Source organism: Arvicanthis niloticus, chromosome 26 (assembly GCF_011762505.2).
Source record: "Arvicanthis niloticus isolate mArvNil1 chromosome 26, mArvNil1.pat.X, whole genome shotgun sequence".
In the NCBI taxonomy this organism is placed as follows: domain Eukaryota; kingdom Metazoa; phylum Chordata; class Mammalia; order Rodentia; family Muridae; genus Arvicanthis; species Arvicanthis niloticus.
Genome location: NC_133434.1, coordinates 23,905,099 through 23,920,806, shown reverse-complemented (window position 1 = coordinate 23,920,806; position 15,708 = coordinate 23,905,099). Strand labels below are relative to the sequence as shown.

The 15,708-nt window shown below is 41.6% G+C and overlaps 1 protein-coding gene across 1 annotated transcript in view; it reads right to left on the bottom strand.

Annotated features, from left to right (window-relative positions):
- Exph5 (exophilin 5) overlaps nt 1–5,003 on the bottom strand; it is a 75,285-nt gene extending 70,282 nt beyond the window's left edge. The window contains exon 1 of the mRNA XM_076925204.1: nt 4,638–5,003. Coding sequence (XP_076781319.1) covers nt 4,638–4,756 — 119 coding nt within the window. The 5' untranslated portion in view covers nt 4,757–5,003. The remainder of the gene's footprint in view (nt 1–4,637) is intronic.
- Nucleotides 5,004–15,708: the final 10,705 nt, after the last annotated feature.

Below are 15,708 nucleotides of genomic sequence, written 5' to 3'. Positions count from 1 at the left end.
GGTGAGCCACCATGTAGATGCAGGGAATTGAACCCAGATCTTCCACAGGAAAAGCCAGTGCTTGTTACTGAGCCAACTCTCCAGCCCCTATTGTTAGTTTTTAAGAAGAAAAACAAAAATTTATGTTGGTCAGATTTAGGATGAAAATAAAAGCAAATACATAAAAGTCCATGCAGATGTAAATATATAGAGATAAATATGTATACATTCAATATGGGAAAGATAAAAGTTATTTGGAGCCAGATTGATCTTGGCTCACATTTTAGATTTGTATTTTGTAAACTATAATACCCTGGGCAAGTTCCTTGACCATGTTAAATGTCATAATGCTAGACCCAAGGAATGGCTGTGACTATTACTCAATGTTGATAGGCAAAATAATTTTAAGATAGACTTAGATTTGAATTCTGATTCTACTACTTACCAAGATCCTCAACTTTTATAAGTAGTTTCCTTCTCTGTGAAATGAAAGCTAAAAGGGTGCCTAGCACACTCATTGGAAAGATTCATGAGCTCTGCACAGCATGTTGAGTGCAATGATCAGATACAGTATGTGCCTAACAAATGTTAGCTGTTATTATTAGGACAATAATTACTATTGTCATAGAAAAGGTAGTACTTAATAAAGGCTGCTCTAACTATCTCCTCTTACTCAAGCCTCCTAATAAATATCTAAGAAACGGAGAACTGGGTCAAAGGCCAGGTTTATCCAAATTGTGTTCTTGATCACTGTAAGGTTTAGAGGTGCTGGAGAGATGGCTCAGCAGTCAAGAATGCATACTGCTTTTGCAGAGAACCCAACTGTGGTTCCCAGAACCCACATCAGGCAACTTACAACCACCCAAAACTCCACCTCTGGAGGATTCCACACCCTCTTTTGGTTCCTATGGTCACATGCAAATGCCCACACAAAGATATGCATATACATACAATTCAAAATAATAAAAACACATCTTTTAGGAAAAGTTTGAAATCTACTTAAGTCAGTAACAACATGCATGCCGTAGGCATTTCAAAATTAATTTTCCATTATTATTGTGACTCAACATTGCCCCATTTGTTTTGTCTATTGCTTACCTATGTTCAAGTGTGATCGATTTTTGCCTATTTACCAACTTGAATCCGGTGATTAAAATTTGAGTGAACTTCTTATATGTTAGAAATGTTGTTATATTAAGTGTAAATTCTCCCCTAAAAATCGAAGTCAAAGTGGTTGAGTACTGATGAAGATCAGAAGACATCCCTGCATGATTAAGAACTCTTAGGGAGGGCTGGAGAGATGACTCAGCGATTAGGAGCACTGACTGCTCTTCCGGAGGTCCTGAGTTCAATTCCTAGCAACCACATGGTGGCTCACAACCATCCGTAGTAGGATCCGATGCCCTCCTCTGGCCTTTGGTGTGTCCAAGGAGAACCACAACGTATTCACATCCGTAAAATAAATAAATCTAAGAGAAAAAAACCAACTCCTGGGAGTTCTGTCTCCTACACTGGAACCTCAGCTATTCCCATAGCACTGACATCATATCTGACCATCCCTGGCCGTGCAACAGTCACCTTTTATTTCTAACAGAAATTCTTTTTAGTTGTCTTGTTGGCATTTCAAATCTATCATAAATACAGGTGAATCATCCTATCTCTCTATCAGCTACCTTGCCAAACACCTCTATCTAGTGCCTTACTGTCTTAGCCAAGGGAACCCTACTTTAAGAAGCTGGTTCTGAGGAAGCATATAGGCCCTAGTGTCTCCCAGAAAGGCCCTTTGAACTGTTTCTGAAGTTACATTCTGGGATTGCATAAGTCACACACCCTGAACTTTAATTTAGAAAGTATAATAATCACACTTTACAAGGTAATGAGTGGGAGAGACAGCTGGCTTACGTGCTATCCTGGACCATGTCTGCAGGCCAGTATCAGCCACAGAGATGAATGAACATGGTCCTGAAGCAGGGTGGATGATCCCATAGAGATATGGATATTCAACAGTGGGAGCCAGGAAGTAACCAGGAGAAAAGAAGATGCCAGGGTAGGGGGAATGGGGTAAGGGGATAAAATCTGAAATGTAAATATAATATCCAACAAAGAAAAAAGAAAAGAAAAAGAAGATGCCAGGGTCATCTTTGAGCGTTTGTTCTAATCATCCACTTTCCCTAAAGTGATTTTACATGTCAGTGGTGGTGATGTTTTACACTGGATGGTTATTTTGGCAGTTTATCACTTATCATTTTTATCTTTGCGCTAGCAATGTAGCTCTTCTGCGAGTGCTTCACTTCGGACATGAGCATCATGAAATCACGAGATGTGCTGCAGTCTTCCTAACACCTAAACTTTCACTGGTTGCCATCTATGCATAGACCCATTTTCCCTAGAGTCAACCATGTGAATGACATGGATGGCAGTAGAGAAAGCACAAGGCAAAGGAGCAGAAGGGACAGCCAGGGGATAAGAGGAGCACTGTTATGCAAGCACGGAAGTGTCTTGACATCGGTGGAACCCCAGAGCTGTGAGGGATGGGGCAGGGGAATTGCTGGGGACTGTTGGTCACCAGCCTGCCTAGCTCGAGGTTCAGTGAGAGACCCTGTTTTAAAGAATAAAACACAGAAGGATAGAGCAAGACACTAGCTGTCTTCTCTGGCTTCCATGGCTGTCTACATGTATACACATGAGCATATACTTCACACACGTACCACACACATACAATATATGCACAAATAATAAAGTATAAAGAGGCCCTCTATACCCTTTATCTATTTTCCTTTAGTTGTCATATTTTACGTAAGTCTAATACAGTACAAAAGAAATTCCCTTGAAGGAATTTAAAATAAATCATCACTATTTCTAAGACTACATCTTGTATAAATACACTATGTGCTAACAGATTGTGCCACTGGAAGGTCCTAAGACTATAATTGGTTTTTTTTTTGTTTTTTTTTTTTGTTTTTTTTTGTTTGTTTGTTTTTTCAAGACAGGGTTTCTCTGTATAGTCTTGGCCATCCTGGAACTCACTCTGTAGACCAGGCTGGCCTCGAACTCAGAAATCCGCCTGCCTCTGCCTCCCAAGTGCTGGGACTAAAGGCGTGCGCCACCACTGCCCGGCTATAATTTATTTTTTAATTAATTAATTAATTTATTAACTTTACATCCCAATATCAGCCCTCCTCTCCAAGCTCATTCCCCCACTCTCCTCTTCTTCTCCGAGAAGGGGACCCCTCCCCAAGCATATCAGTTACTTCAGGACTAAGCACATTCTTTCTCATTGAGGACAGTCAAGGCCAGGATCCACAGGGAGGCAACAAACTCTGGGACAGCCTGACTGTAATTTAAAAAGAGCCAAGTTGACCCCCAAGTGTGAGCCCTCCTCCTTCTCTCTCTCTAATTCTGCCATGCTGTTCCCTCATACAAGATGGTCACCTTCTCTTTACAGACAAGGGGCATCCGACTCTGAGCACCACAGTTTGGGAGCTTCGGGATTGCATATGCTTTGAAGCTAGCCCTATGTAGATCTCTGTCCATCTCTCAGTGGGGTGGCACCCTGAGTGGCCAATATGCACAGGTATGGGCACTCACGGGTAAGTGTGAACACACTGCTTTTAGAGTGAGCAACTTTTTATGTGAATGCAGGGAACTGAGCCTGACTTTCAAAAGCAGAGTGTGATGAGCTCTCCATTCTCAGACTTTAAATGCCATTGCCTTCCATAGAGAGTATAGGAGAAAGAGTGAAGAGGGAGCTTTGTGCCCAGTGTCTTCTATCTCTGCAAAGACTAAGAGGGTTCAATAATTGGAAGTTTGTCCTTGGAGGTGTTTCTTTTGGGGTGAGGGAGAGAAGGGTGGAGGTGGGAGGGATTGATTGGAATTGGGAACCTGATGACTTCACCAAGCCAGCTCTCTAAACTTCAGCTTATGCATGCATTGTAGCCAGCATGATATCTTGGATTTTGTCCCACACTTCACTGTAGAAAACTTGAATAGGACTGTGGGTTCGTACTCCAGCAGGGGGGAAAAAGTTAATTTATGCTCCCAAGAATCACTTCTGGACTTAATTTGCTAGTTTCTTATTCTCCCCACCCCCACCTACAACATTGTATTTATTAATAAGGCCATTGGTTGGATCCCGTAGAAACTCCTCCTTACAGCACCACACCACAGCCAACCCCACGAATCTAAGTCCCATTCACCCACACAGGACCCTCTGGCAAGTTCCTGGATCTCCCTCGGGTTCTGGGCCTCTAGCTTGGAGGGAACAGCTGCCAGGATCCAGTTCTAGGGACTGCCATACAATAACTCACGTGCCCCAAACGGTCCGACCTTATCCCTAGTAGCCTATGACGCACCTGAGCCTCTACTATGCCTGAACCCCTCCCAGCTGAGGTTAGCCCAGGTGTCCTGAACAGGCGGGGACCCACGCACACAGAAATGAAAAGAAGGAGCTACTTTCTCCCTTCTCCCTGCGGAGTCGCTGGGGGATGGAGAGCCCGGAGAGAGCGCCAGGGAGGCATCTTGGAGACCCACAGAAACTGTGTCGGTTCCCTTTTCCCACTCCAACCAGCACCTGCACAGGGTCCCAGCAGGTGTCCCTGAGTTCCCTCGGAAGCCAGCAGGATGCAGGCCCAGCCCAAGAGGAGGAGTTCGCTTCGTACCTGATCCTGTCCTTCTCTGCCCTCCGGAGTTCCTCATTTCTTTCCAGTACCTGGAGGATCTTCCTGGCTTCTTCCTCGTTTAGGAAACTGAAATCAAACCCCTGAGGAACTTTCGTCATTTTCTCTCCTGTGTGCGAGTTATGTGTACTTAAACTCCTTGGCGCCTCCTGTTACAAAGCCATTTTTCAAGATAATGAAGACTAGTTTTCCCGAACTTGATCCCATAGTCCATAATAGCTCCGCGCCTTTGAAAAGCTAAAACCACAAACCTCGGGACCAGCCCACACATACAGGGCTCCTTTTGACAACACCTTAATGACATGTTTCTCTCAACCTGTCCAACCGAGATGCAAAGTGAGTGACTAAATGGAGAAAAGGAGCCAATCGCATTTGGGGGGCGGGGCAGGCTTTGCAGCGTCTCTTCCCCCCTCCCTTCCCACCCTCTGTATGACTTGTTAAGCAAACAAGCCTACATAATTCTGTCTCTAAGGGAGGCTTACCCTTAAGTGTTAGCTACTAAGTATTTGCTTGGCTATTGCTGGGAGAATTTGAGCTTGGCAAGAAGAAAGACTGAGAAGGAAAAAGATTCACGACTAATCCCGTCTTTCAATGATTGAGGACAGGAAAACTGGTAGGAGATTGAGAGTTAGAAGTGTTACCCTATTAAGACCAGGGAAGCCTAAACTCATTTTGTCGCAGGCTTTGTCTCAGAGGGACTCACAGAAGGACTGGCTACCCTTCGAAATCAATTATTTGCCAAACTTGCCATCTCTGTCTTACACACAGTCCCATTGTCTTATAGAAAGTCATTCTCAGACTTTGAAAAGCCAACAAACAAAAAGACCCACTTACAGTATTTTAGAAGGCAAATCACAGTCCTGCACAACCACAGAAAGTGCTTTCCCTAGAAAGCCAATTATTCCACAACATAGTAAAGTCACGTATTTCCAAAAGATGTGCATACATGTGTGTTTTTCTTTTAAATGATGAATGTCTTTCCAGAAAACTTGTTTTTTTACATAAAAACAATTTGGTAGACACACATGCCTTCAACACCCTCAGTCTAGTCCTTTCTGATGTGATGCGATGGTCACTAGTATCTACAAGGTATATTCACAAATACCATCTTTTCATGGTAAATAAGGTCTCACTTCTCTAAAGGAAAACCAATCAAAACTATAAAGTAAAGAATGGCTGCTTTTGCCGCTGGTCCCTGGTCTTATCTTGATTATCTGAAGAGACAACCTTTGAAACAACTTTTTGTGGGTGTCTATTATCTGCAAGAAGTGGGGATACACTCTACTCGTCTCTATCATACAACACAGCTCCCTTATAAATTGTCTCTATGTTAATAATGGCAGTTTGGAAGGCTGTCATACACACACTGTTCAGTTATTCTTGCTGTTCCTTTACTAGGTATATGGACTGACTTTCTAATGCGGGTAGTGGTGGAGTTTTGTCCTATTTTTATCAGTGAGCTGACTGCAGCTAAACTATTCTGGAAACTGTTCCATGAAGCCACTGTATACACACTAAACAACATAGTCCTTTTCTCATAATTCAGTGAGGGATTTAGCATGGATAGAGATATAATTACTTAATAAAACAAATTCCTTGGACTTGAAAGCTGCTTTGAAAGTTAAAAGTACTTGCTATCCCTTGCAGAACACCTGGATCCAGTTCCTAGTACCCAGTACTAGTACCCTAGTACCTAGTATGAGCTGTTGGGCAGCTCACAACCAACTGTAATTCCTGCTCCAGGGGGATCTGATGCCTCTGGTTTCCTTGGGCACCTGTATTCGTGTACACATACCCATACATTTATTAAAAATGATGAGCATAAAAATGCTATGGAGTATACGAAAGAAATTAATTCTAGCTAAGTGGGTCAGTGAAGTTTGGGCTGAAGCATCAAGAGTAAGATTTGAGCAAGAAGAAAACAGACGGATGTGGGAGAAGACACATGAGTCTATTCTGGGCAAGAACAGCAGCAGGCTAGATCACAGAAGTGCACCAGTGGGATCTCCCCATATCCTTTGGTTCCTTTGATCAGTGGCCATGATGAGCACAAATTTGGCTAAAACATATTTTCCTTCTCTCATTTTATCTATTTATCTATCTACCTACTTATTTTTGAGACAGGGTTTTATGTAGCCCAAGGCGGTCTCAAAATCCTTGTATCTGAGGTTTGCAGCCAAGCATGTCCCTAAATGTCTGATGCTCTCCTCCCTGCTTCATGAGTACTGGGATTGTAGGCATGCACCACCACACTGAGCCTAGAGCATACATTTTCAGTATGTGTGTGTGTGTGTGTGTGTGTGTGTGTGGTGTGTTACTCTTTTTATATAAAAAACAAAGATATGCATGTAGTACATAGGTAGATAAATATGCAGTATATCTAAATATTAACATTTCAGGAAGGGTAATTAGTTTTAAAAAACTTCCTGTAGGAACAGTAAGGAAAGGTTTAGGAGCACTGGATTACCATATAGAGCACAAGAAGAATAAAAAAGGCTGAGATTTGTTGTGAATGTTGTCCCAATGAATCTACTTTTTACCAGTGAAGAGTCAGCTCAGATTTTGAGGGAGACGATGACATAGTTGGAACTGAACTCTTGGAAGATGACTTGGCTGGCCAGAGACAAGGAAGAATGGAGAGAGGATGAAAGGCATATAGTTTGAAGTACCTGCTACTCATCCACAGGGTAATATCCAGCAAGGACTGGATACCTTCAAGAAAAGATAGAGAAGTCATGTACTTAAACCTGGTTGCAGAACCCTTGAGACTAAATAGTAGGGACACAGCAAAGGGTGCACAGTGAATAAGACATAGGCTTCAATGACCAACCCCGTCATTAGCATGATGAGTCATGCTTCATCCTTCATATGGCACTGTAGAGAATACTATTGGGAAACTTTTATCCTGATATTTTACATTAAGAACCTTTGGGGGGCGGCCCTGCAAACCACACAGGTTGTTTAGAATGCTTTCACTGGGATTAGGACCACAGCACTGCAAAGTAAAACTATTTCTTATTCAGCCAGCTGTATGCAATCTTAGCATCTGGTAACCCTTAGCAATCTCCTGCCTAGCCTTTCAGCTAAACAGATACTCATCAGTATGATTTTAATACTAACAATTGTAAAGAAAAAAAAAACAAACTTCAGGAACCTCCCATGGTCTACCTTCTCCAGGTTGTTGGCCAAATTCCAGCAGAAGGATTCTTGATAATCACTTCGCCAAGAGAAAGGCAGATCATATCACTTAATTGAATGTCTCAACTTTTGCCATGAAAGCCACTTAGGACCCTGGTGGGCCATTGAGAAGCAACCCTTGGGATCAGGGATAGCCTTCTCAGTTATATCTTTCTTACCTACGTTGGCTCTTCTCCCTGGACAATCTCTTCCAACGGCAGATTATGGGGTGTGCTTGGTGGCAGCTCTCAGTTTAACAAGCAAATACATGTCAGCTTGAAAATAAGATGTTGGGGACAGGCCTTTATTAGTAACGAAGAGGTGTAAGGCTCAGAGAAGACAGTTTGTACAGTCGTTCACTCCAGATTTTGCTGTTCTGTTTGGTAATTGGTTTTACAATCTTAAAAAGTTCCATTTTAGTCCCACCTGAGGCTCAGTCCTACAGCCGGAAGTATGGAGTAAGAGTCCATGAAAAATATTCAAAGCCATCTAAACCTTTGCTCCATTTCTGACTTATAAAATGAAGATCATAGCAGAACCAGTCATACAGGATTTCTGTAAAAAGTCAGTGGCAACACAAATAAAGCTACAAGCAGAGATACCACACAGCTTATATTTAAGAAATGGCCTCGCCGGGCGGTGGTGGCTCACGCCTTTAATCCCAGTACTTGGGAGGCAGAGGCAGGCGGATTTCTGAGTTCGAGGCCAGCCTGGTCTACTGAGTGAGTTCCAGGACAGCCAAGGCTATACAGAGAAACCCTGTCTCGGAAAAAAAAAAAAAGAAATGGCCTCTATGAATAATGTTCTTTGGACACAGAGATGAGTGCGATGTAAAGGGCATGAGTTTCTTGACTGAAGGCAACACTTATTTGTTGAGCTGAGAAGAATTTGAAATCATAACACAGGAACCATATAGATGTGTTAGTTTTCTTACAGCTGTAACAAAATGCCGGAGAAAAGCAACTTAGAAAGGAAGGGTTCCCTTTGGCTCAGTGAGGCCTGCGAAAACAGGAAGATGTGCTGCTCAGAGCGTCCCTAGCTGCCGACTCTCAGAGCCTGGTCAAACTGCATCCACCATCAGAAAGCTCAGAAATGCATGCTGGTACTGTGCTTGCTTTCTCTGTGTTCTTTCTTCAGCCTAGGACTTTGTGCCACAGGATGGTGTTGCCTACATGCAGAGTGGATCTTCTCTCAGTTAGACCCTCCGGAAATGCCCTCACAGACTCACCCAGGTATTTGTTTCTGCTGTGGTGCTAAACCCATACAAGATGATAAACAAGATTAACTGTCACTGATGGAGATGAAACTCTTGGGTTTACTATTACTGGTGAAGTTTACTGTTAAGAATGTAGCTTAGTTCTGCAGGTTGATGGGCTTTTTACTGCCAATGCTTCCAAATCTGCCTTGAGGAGGAACACCAAAGCAAGGCTTGCATTGGGAACAGACATCTTTGATGATGTTGTGTGACAGAGATAGTGACTACTAAGTGCTCCCAGCTTTCTAATGGAGGAGCATCACCCCATAAAAAGCACGAATAAAAGAAGTCATATTCTGACTGTTCCAATCAGATAGCTTATTCCTCTACTTACCCTGGGAAAGACTAAGTACTGCTTAGGCACAGAGGCTCAATGAAACTATAGTCCTAGCAATCCCTTCAGAAAAATGATGGGGTGTTTGTTCCTCATGATAATGTTTATCATGTATAAGTGTAAGAATGCATAAAAGATTGAAACTTTATTAGTTATTTAGTATATATTAACTATCCATATAATTATTTTATGCTTAGATTTTTAGAAATGACATTATGTGAAAGTGTCCTACAATATATAATATACCTTGCATGGCTGAATAGTCTTCTCTAGGACAATGCAATATCTTGGATCCTTGAGTAATATGAATTTTATAAGGAATTCATAAGGACTTTGGGGCCTTTAAAGAAGTACTGAGATGACAAATGGCATAAGTATATGATTTGGGAACCCAAAGCACCAGATGAAGAAAAGATACAAGAGACTCTGGCTCACTCATGTCAGAGTTTAATAAATCTGGTCTTTACATTTATGGTGGTTTGAATATGCTTGGCCCAGGGAATGGCACTGTTAGGAGTGCCCACCCCCCATAGTGACACACTTCTTCCAACAAGGCCACACCCACTCCAACAAGGCCACACCTCCCAATAGTGTTACTCCCTGGAGCAGGCATATTTAAATCACAACATTTATAACAAATCCTACTTGTCATCATTCCCCAAAACAAAACACTAGAAATCTGACAAAACCCAAGATTGAGTAGCACATGCTTTTCCCTGTGGTTCAATGCTCAGCCCTTATCTTCATATTCAAAGGATGGAGGAGAAAGGCAACAGATTTTTTAGATTTGTACAAACACCCAGAATATAAGGAATAACTCCATATATTCCATGAATTCATTGTTACCATGATAGCAGAATGTGAAAAAAATCAGCTCAATAAACAGACAGAAATCCAACAAACATGTCACCATGTCACCTAGTGACCAAGATGTTCAAAAAAATCCCAAAGTGCCAAAAACCAAAAGAAGGCAGAAATGCTTAAATAAGTAACTAATGGAGTTCATTCCAGAAATACAAGACTACTTCAGCCAGCTGTGGGGCCCATGCCTATAACCCTAGCACTTGGAAGGTACTGGAAGAGCTGGAGTTCAAAGACTGCCTGGGCCATATGAGACCTTGTCTTCTCCCCTTTCTCCACAGTCATATTTCAATATTAACAAAATCCCAGAATTTACCCCATCAGGAAATCAGAAGAAAACTCTATGATCAAAAGCTCTTTCTAAAATTCAAGATGGCTCTTTGGCTAAAACTAACCTATCTTACAGTATATTTATCATCCTTACTACTAAGTGTGGTGGAACACGCCTGTAGCCTCAGAACTTAGGAGACTGAGGCAGAAGGATCATGAACTTTATGTTAGCTTAGCAAGATTTTGTCCAAAAACAGCACAAAGCAAAACAAAACAAACTGCAACCAACTGTCCAGCCAAAGAGAAACCCCAGTAAGTAGTTCAGTAAGTAGTTTAGTAAGTAGTTCAGTAACTAGCTCAGTAAGTAGCTCTGTAAGCAGTACTCGAAGGTGTTGACTTTGTGTGATGAAGATGGTTTGTTTCATCTGTTAGCAATGTCGTGGTAATGACTAATTAAGGATAAAGCAAATAGATACACTATTACCTGTATACTCTCATACTGTCATGGTTCTGTTCTATTAGTTAATATAGTAAAAGGAAAATCAGTAAATTATAACTCTCAGAAAAAAATTGATTAGACATGAATTTTATGAACTTAGAAAAAAATTCATTCTGAAACTATTAGAACTGCTAGGTGTGATAACACATGCTTGCAATCCCAGCAATAGGGAAGTTGAGGCAGAAGGATCAGGAATTCAAAGCTAGGCTCAGCTACATAGCAATTCTGAATCTAGACCCTGTCTCAAACATATAAACAATAGCAAACTTTGTTCTAAATGATTAGAACAAAGAAGAAACATAGGTGGCCAGAGTTGGATCAGTAGGCAAATACTTATAAGTGTCTATGTGTTTGGAAACATTTTGGAAATTCTGCATCAAAGATCTTCCTCCTCCTCTTCCTCCTCCTCCTCTTCCTCCTCCTCCTCTCACATCTTCCTTTTTGTTTTTTTGAGGCAGAGTTTCACTGTGTAGCACTGGCTGTCCTACAACTCACTCTGTAGACTAGGTTAGCCTTAAACTCAGAGATCCACCTGCCCTTTTTCTCCCAAGTGCTGGAACTAAAGGTGTGGGCCACCACCACCCAGCCAGTAGAGATATTCTTGTCCTCAAGAACATTATTTACTTTTTAATGGAGAGAGGTGAAAAGAAAACAGAAGAAAGAAGGAGGAGGAGAAGGAGAAGGAGGAGGAGGAGGAGGAGGAGGAGGAGGAAGAGGAGGAGGAGGAGGAGGAGAAGGAGAAAGAAGAAGAAGAAGAAGAAGAAGAAGAAGAAGAAGAAGAAGAAGAAGAAGAAGAAGAAGAAGAAGAAGAAGACACCAATATAAGTTTAGAGTGTGAAAAATACTATGATCCAAATAAACAGGGCATGGGAAGGTAGAAGACAGAGGCAGCGTGATAATGACAAGGTGCCATTTGAGTGAAAACTAAAGAGTAAGAAGCCAGACTTGCACAGAAGCAATAAGCACATATCCTCAAAGGGACATAGATTTGAAGAAAATGTTCATAAAGAGTAGACAGGTACTGTCTCTGGAATCTTTGAAACTTTCATGTAAGAAATAACCTACTGTCCCAGATATTGTGGTTTAGGGACTAAAGGTCTCAATTGCCATGTGTCAGGTTCTATGCCAGGATCCCCAAACACAGAATTGCAAAACCAAACTGTACTCGTGGAGTCTGAATTTCTGAAGGAAAAGACAGACAATATATTTTCTAAGTGTGATTAGAAAACTAACAATGCAAAATGACAGGAGGTCCTGTGCGGAGGTGAGGACACACCTTATGTGGAGTGATGAGAAAGCCTAGTCTGAACTGACAAGAAAGCAGCCACATGAAGGGTGTCTGGATACAGCCTCGAGACAGCCAGTAGAAGGGTTTTTTAAGAAGAGGAAAGCATCTAGACACCTAGGCATAAGAGAGACATACTATGGGCTATGTTTATAGATCTTGGTAAACAGACATTAAAGAAGACTGGAGACATACCTGTGGGTCTGATAAGGCAAGAAGCCAAGGCTAGAGAGATTAGATCGTGTCTTAAGGGCATGGGCTTGGAGTTGGGAGTCCTGTGTTCTAACTCTAGATGTGTGACTGGGCTGCCTCTTTTCCTTTTCATCTGGTAAGGGTAATGATGGAGCCCACGTCAGGTTGTAGAATGAATCTGATGATGTATGTGTAAGGAAAGAGGAGGAGAGAAAGAATAGGAAAAAGAAACAGGGAGGGAAGGAAGGGGAGGGAAAGAACAATTCTCCCCAGTCAGGTGGCCAATTGGATTCTGTTCTACTGTCCCTCAACCTGTTCCCACAGTTTGTCAATACTGGGATAAGAAAGAATACCTAGATGACATGTCTACTCTGCTTCCAAGCAGGAGGAGCTTCCACTTCTGAGAAGAGTTCACCCTAAACCATTTGTGACACTTGGGTTAAGACTATTTTAAATAGAAATTACAGTATGCCACAAACACTGTAATAGAAAAATGTGGTATAATCTTGCCTAACTAAGGGCTGTTCTCATGTTTGAAAATCACCCAAAAGTTCTTTGTGGTGCTCTATGTGGGTGTGTGTGTAAAGACTGTTTCCATATTTGACTATCACCCTGACATTCTTTACAGTGCTGTATGTGGGTGTGTGTCTGTGTTATCTATGTGTGTGCAGTGTGGGAGATGGAATGTTCCATTTTCCTTGCCCCATACACAGTACAGATGCCTCTTTGCAGACTCTAATTAACTGGATCATTGCAATTAAGATGCCACTTACCTCTAATGTAGTGGTGGCTCAAACTAAATTGGAAGTTTTGTTTTTCTCATTGTGCAGTTTAAAGAGTTTGCTAGAATAATTGGGTATTTTCTAATTTTGATGGGAAAAAAACCTCATGCTCTAAACCTAGATAAAAAAAAATATGTTTGATGTGTTTAACGCAGTACCAAAACTATACATAGCTATAAATATAATCACATCTGAACACATACGTAGAGCAGTCAGGGTAAGCATGATAAAGCCTTTTTATATTTATTTATTATTGTTTTTGAGCAGGGTGGAATTTTCTTTGAATCTGTGAATGTCACTGAACTCGCTCTGTAGACCAGGCTGACCTTGAACTCAGAGATCTGCCTGCCTCTGCCTCCCGAGTATTAAAGGCGTGAGCCACCACCACTTGGCTTTTTTATATCACAACTGAAAAATCTCTGTGCAGTTTCCAGGTTAGCTGGATTAAAACGTTTTTAAACTCTATTATAATTTTTTAATGTGTGCATGTGCATGCATGTGCACACGTGTGCATGCACGAACATGCCGTGGCATACAGGTGGCAAGTACCTTTACAGGCTGAGCCATCTCAATTGCCCCTTTCAGAGAGCTTTAAAGTGTTTTACAGAAACAGATTTTTAAAGCAATGTTTTGCTCTGCATCCCAAACCAACCTTGAACTTATTATAGCAAACTTCCTGTCCCAATCTGAGATTACAGGCATGTATCATCATTTCCAGTCATCCATCATTAAAATTATTGAGACTTTTCATAGTGCCTAGTACCTAGCTATCATTCTGTGGTATCTATTATTTGAGCGCTCTTCCTTCTAGAGACTGTGTCTGCATCTATGTGTTATTAGAAGACTGTCAGAAGCTGCCTTGTGTGCACACAGGTTACACCTTGCAAATAAATCTTTCGTTAGATGTTGGAGCATCTACTCACCATTTAAAGAGAGCAGGGCAAGCTAGAGGCTCTCTCCCCTACCATGATGGGGTGGAGGGAAAAATGCCAAGCTTACTCTCAGCAGGACTTTAGAGGTTGAGGTAGCCAACATGTTAAGCTTGCTTTTGCCCTCTGAGTACATGAGGCTGCCACTTAGAATGTATATAGTGGGAAGAAAGGAGGCGCCCCATGCTGCATCCATACTGCATATAGAGAAGAGAGGTGGAGCAGAATAGAACTCAGGTCCTTTTATTCATCAAAGACATGTCCACCCAGGAAGAGAGAAGTGAAATTGGATGATGTTTTCCTTTCCACATCTGTAGCCTTTTCACTGGTCTGAACAGTTTATTTTCAACCTCCAATTATCTGGATCATTGCAATTAATTAATACGCCACACACATCAGATGTTGACTAGCACTAACCTTGAAGGCTTTTTCCTCCCTGTGACGTTTTCTTATCTTTAACAGTGTCTTATGTAGATTGGCCCCGAATTCTTTGTGGCTGAAGAAAATTTTGCATTTCCTGAACTTTGTGCCTCTACTTCCCAAATACTAGAACTGCAGGTGTGTGTTTTCATGCCACATTTGTGTGGTGCTGAGAATCAAACCCAGGGCTCCTGGCATGCTACCAACTGAGCACACCCCAACCTTATCTGTGATTTCTAAATTAATATACATGAACATTCTGTTTTTGTTTAAGAGCCTAGGTCTTAAACTATATAGACTTATTGTTCATTCAAAGAGACCAGTACAGAACCATGGTTGGAAGTCTTCAGTACTGTGGGATTTGTGTAGACAAATCCCTATTTCCATGAAATAGGATTGGACAATTGGGTTTCTTGATTTTAAGTTCATCCTTAGGACTGAGCCTGGATCTGCCTTTACTGATCATAGCCTCTAGAATGTAACCTGGAAGAATTCTAAGAACTGTGTTTTTGGTCCCTTGCTTCATTTATTTCCCATTTATTCTGATCCATGAGGCAAGCTTTAAATAATACCTAAAGTGTACGAATGCCTTGATCTTCAAATCACCTGTTCCTTCTTTTGTTAAATAGGTTGTCTCACATTGTCGGTAGTTCACTGAGAAGTGACAATTTGGATGACACAAACAGTGTGGGGTGTGGGGGCTTCCTTAAGGAACAGGATATTTCTGATGCACAAACACCACATCATATGCACTTGCTGTCCTCTGACTTAGAATACCTCATATAAGTGTTAATTTTAAAAGCACTTATTTATGTTTTGATGTAAGTATGTATGTAAGTATTTATGTATGCGTGTATGTATGTATGTATGTATGTATGTATGCCTGTATGAGTTCATGTACATCATCTGCATGCACAGATAGTGGACGCCAGAGAAGGCATCAGATCCCTTGGAGCTGGAAGACACTTAAGGGGATTTATTCTTTTCTTCCACTGTGAGATCTGGGAACTGAATTCTGGTTATCAGGCTTGCATGACAAACACTTTTAC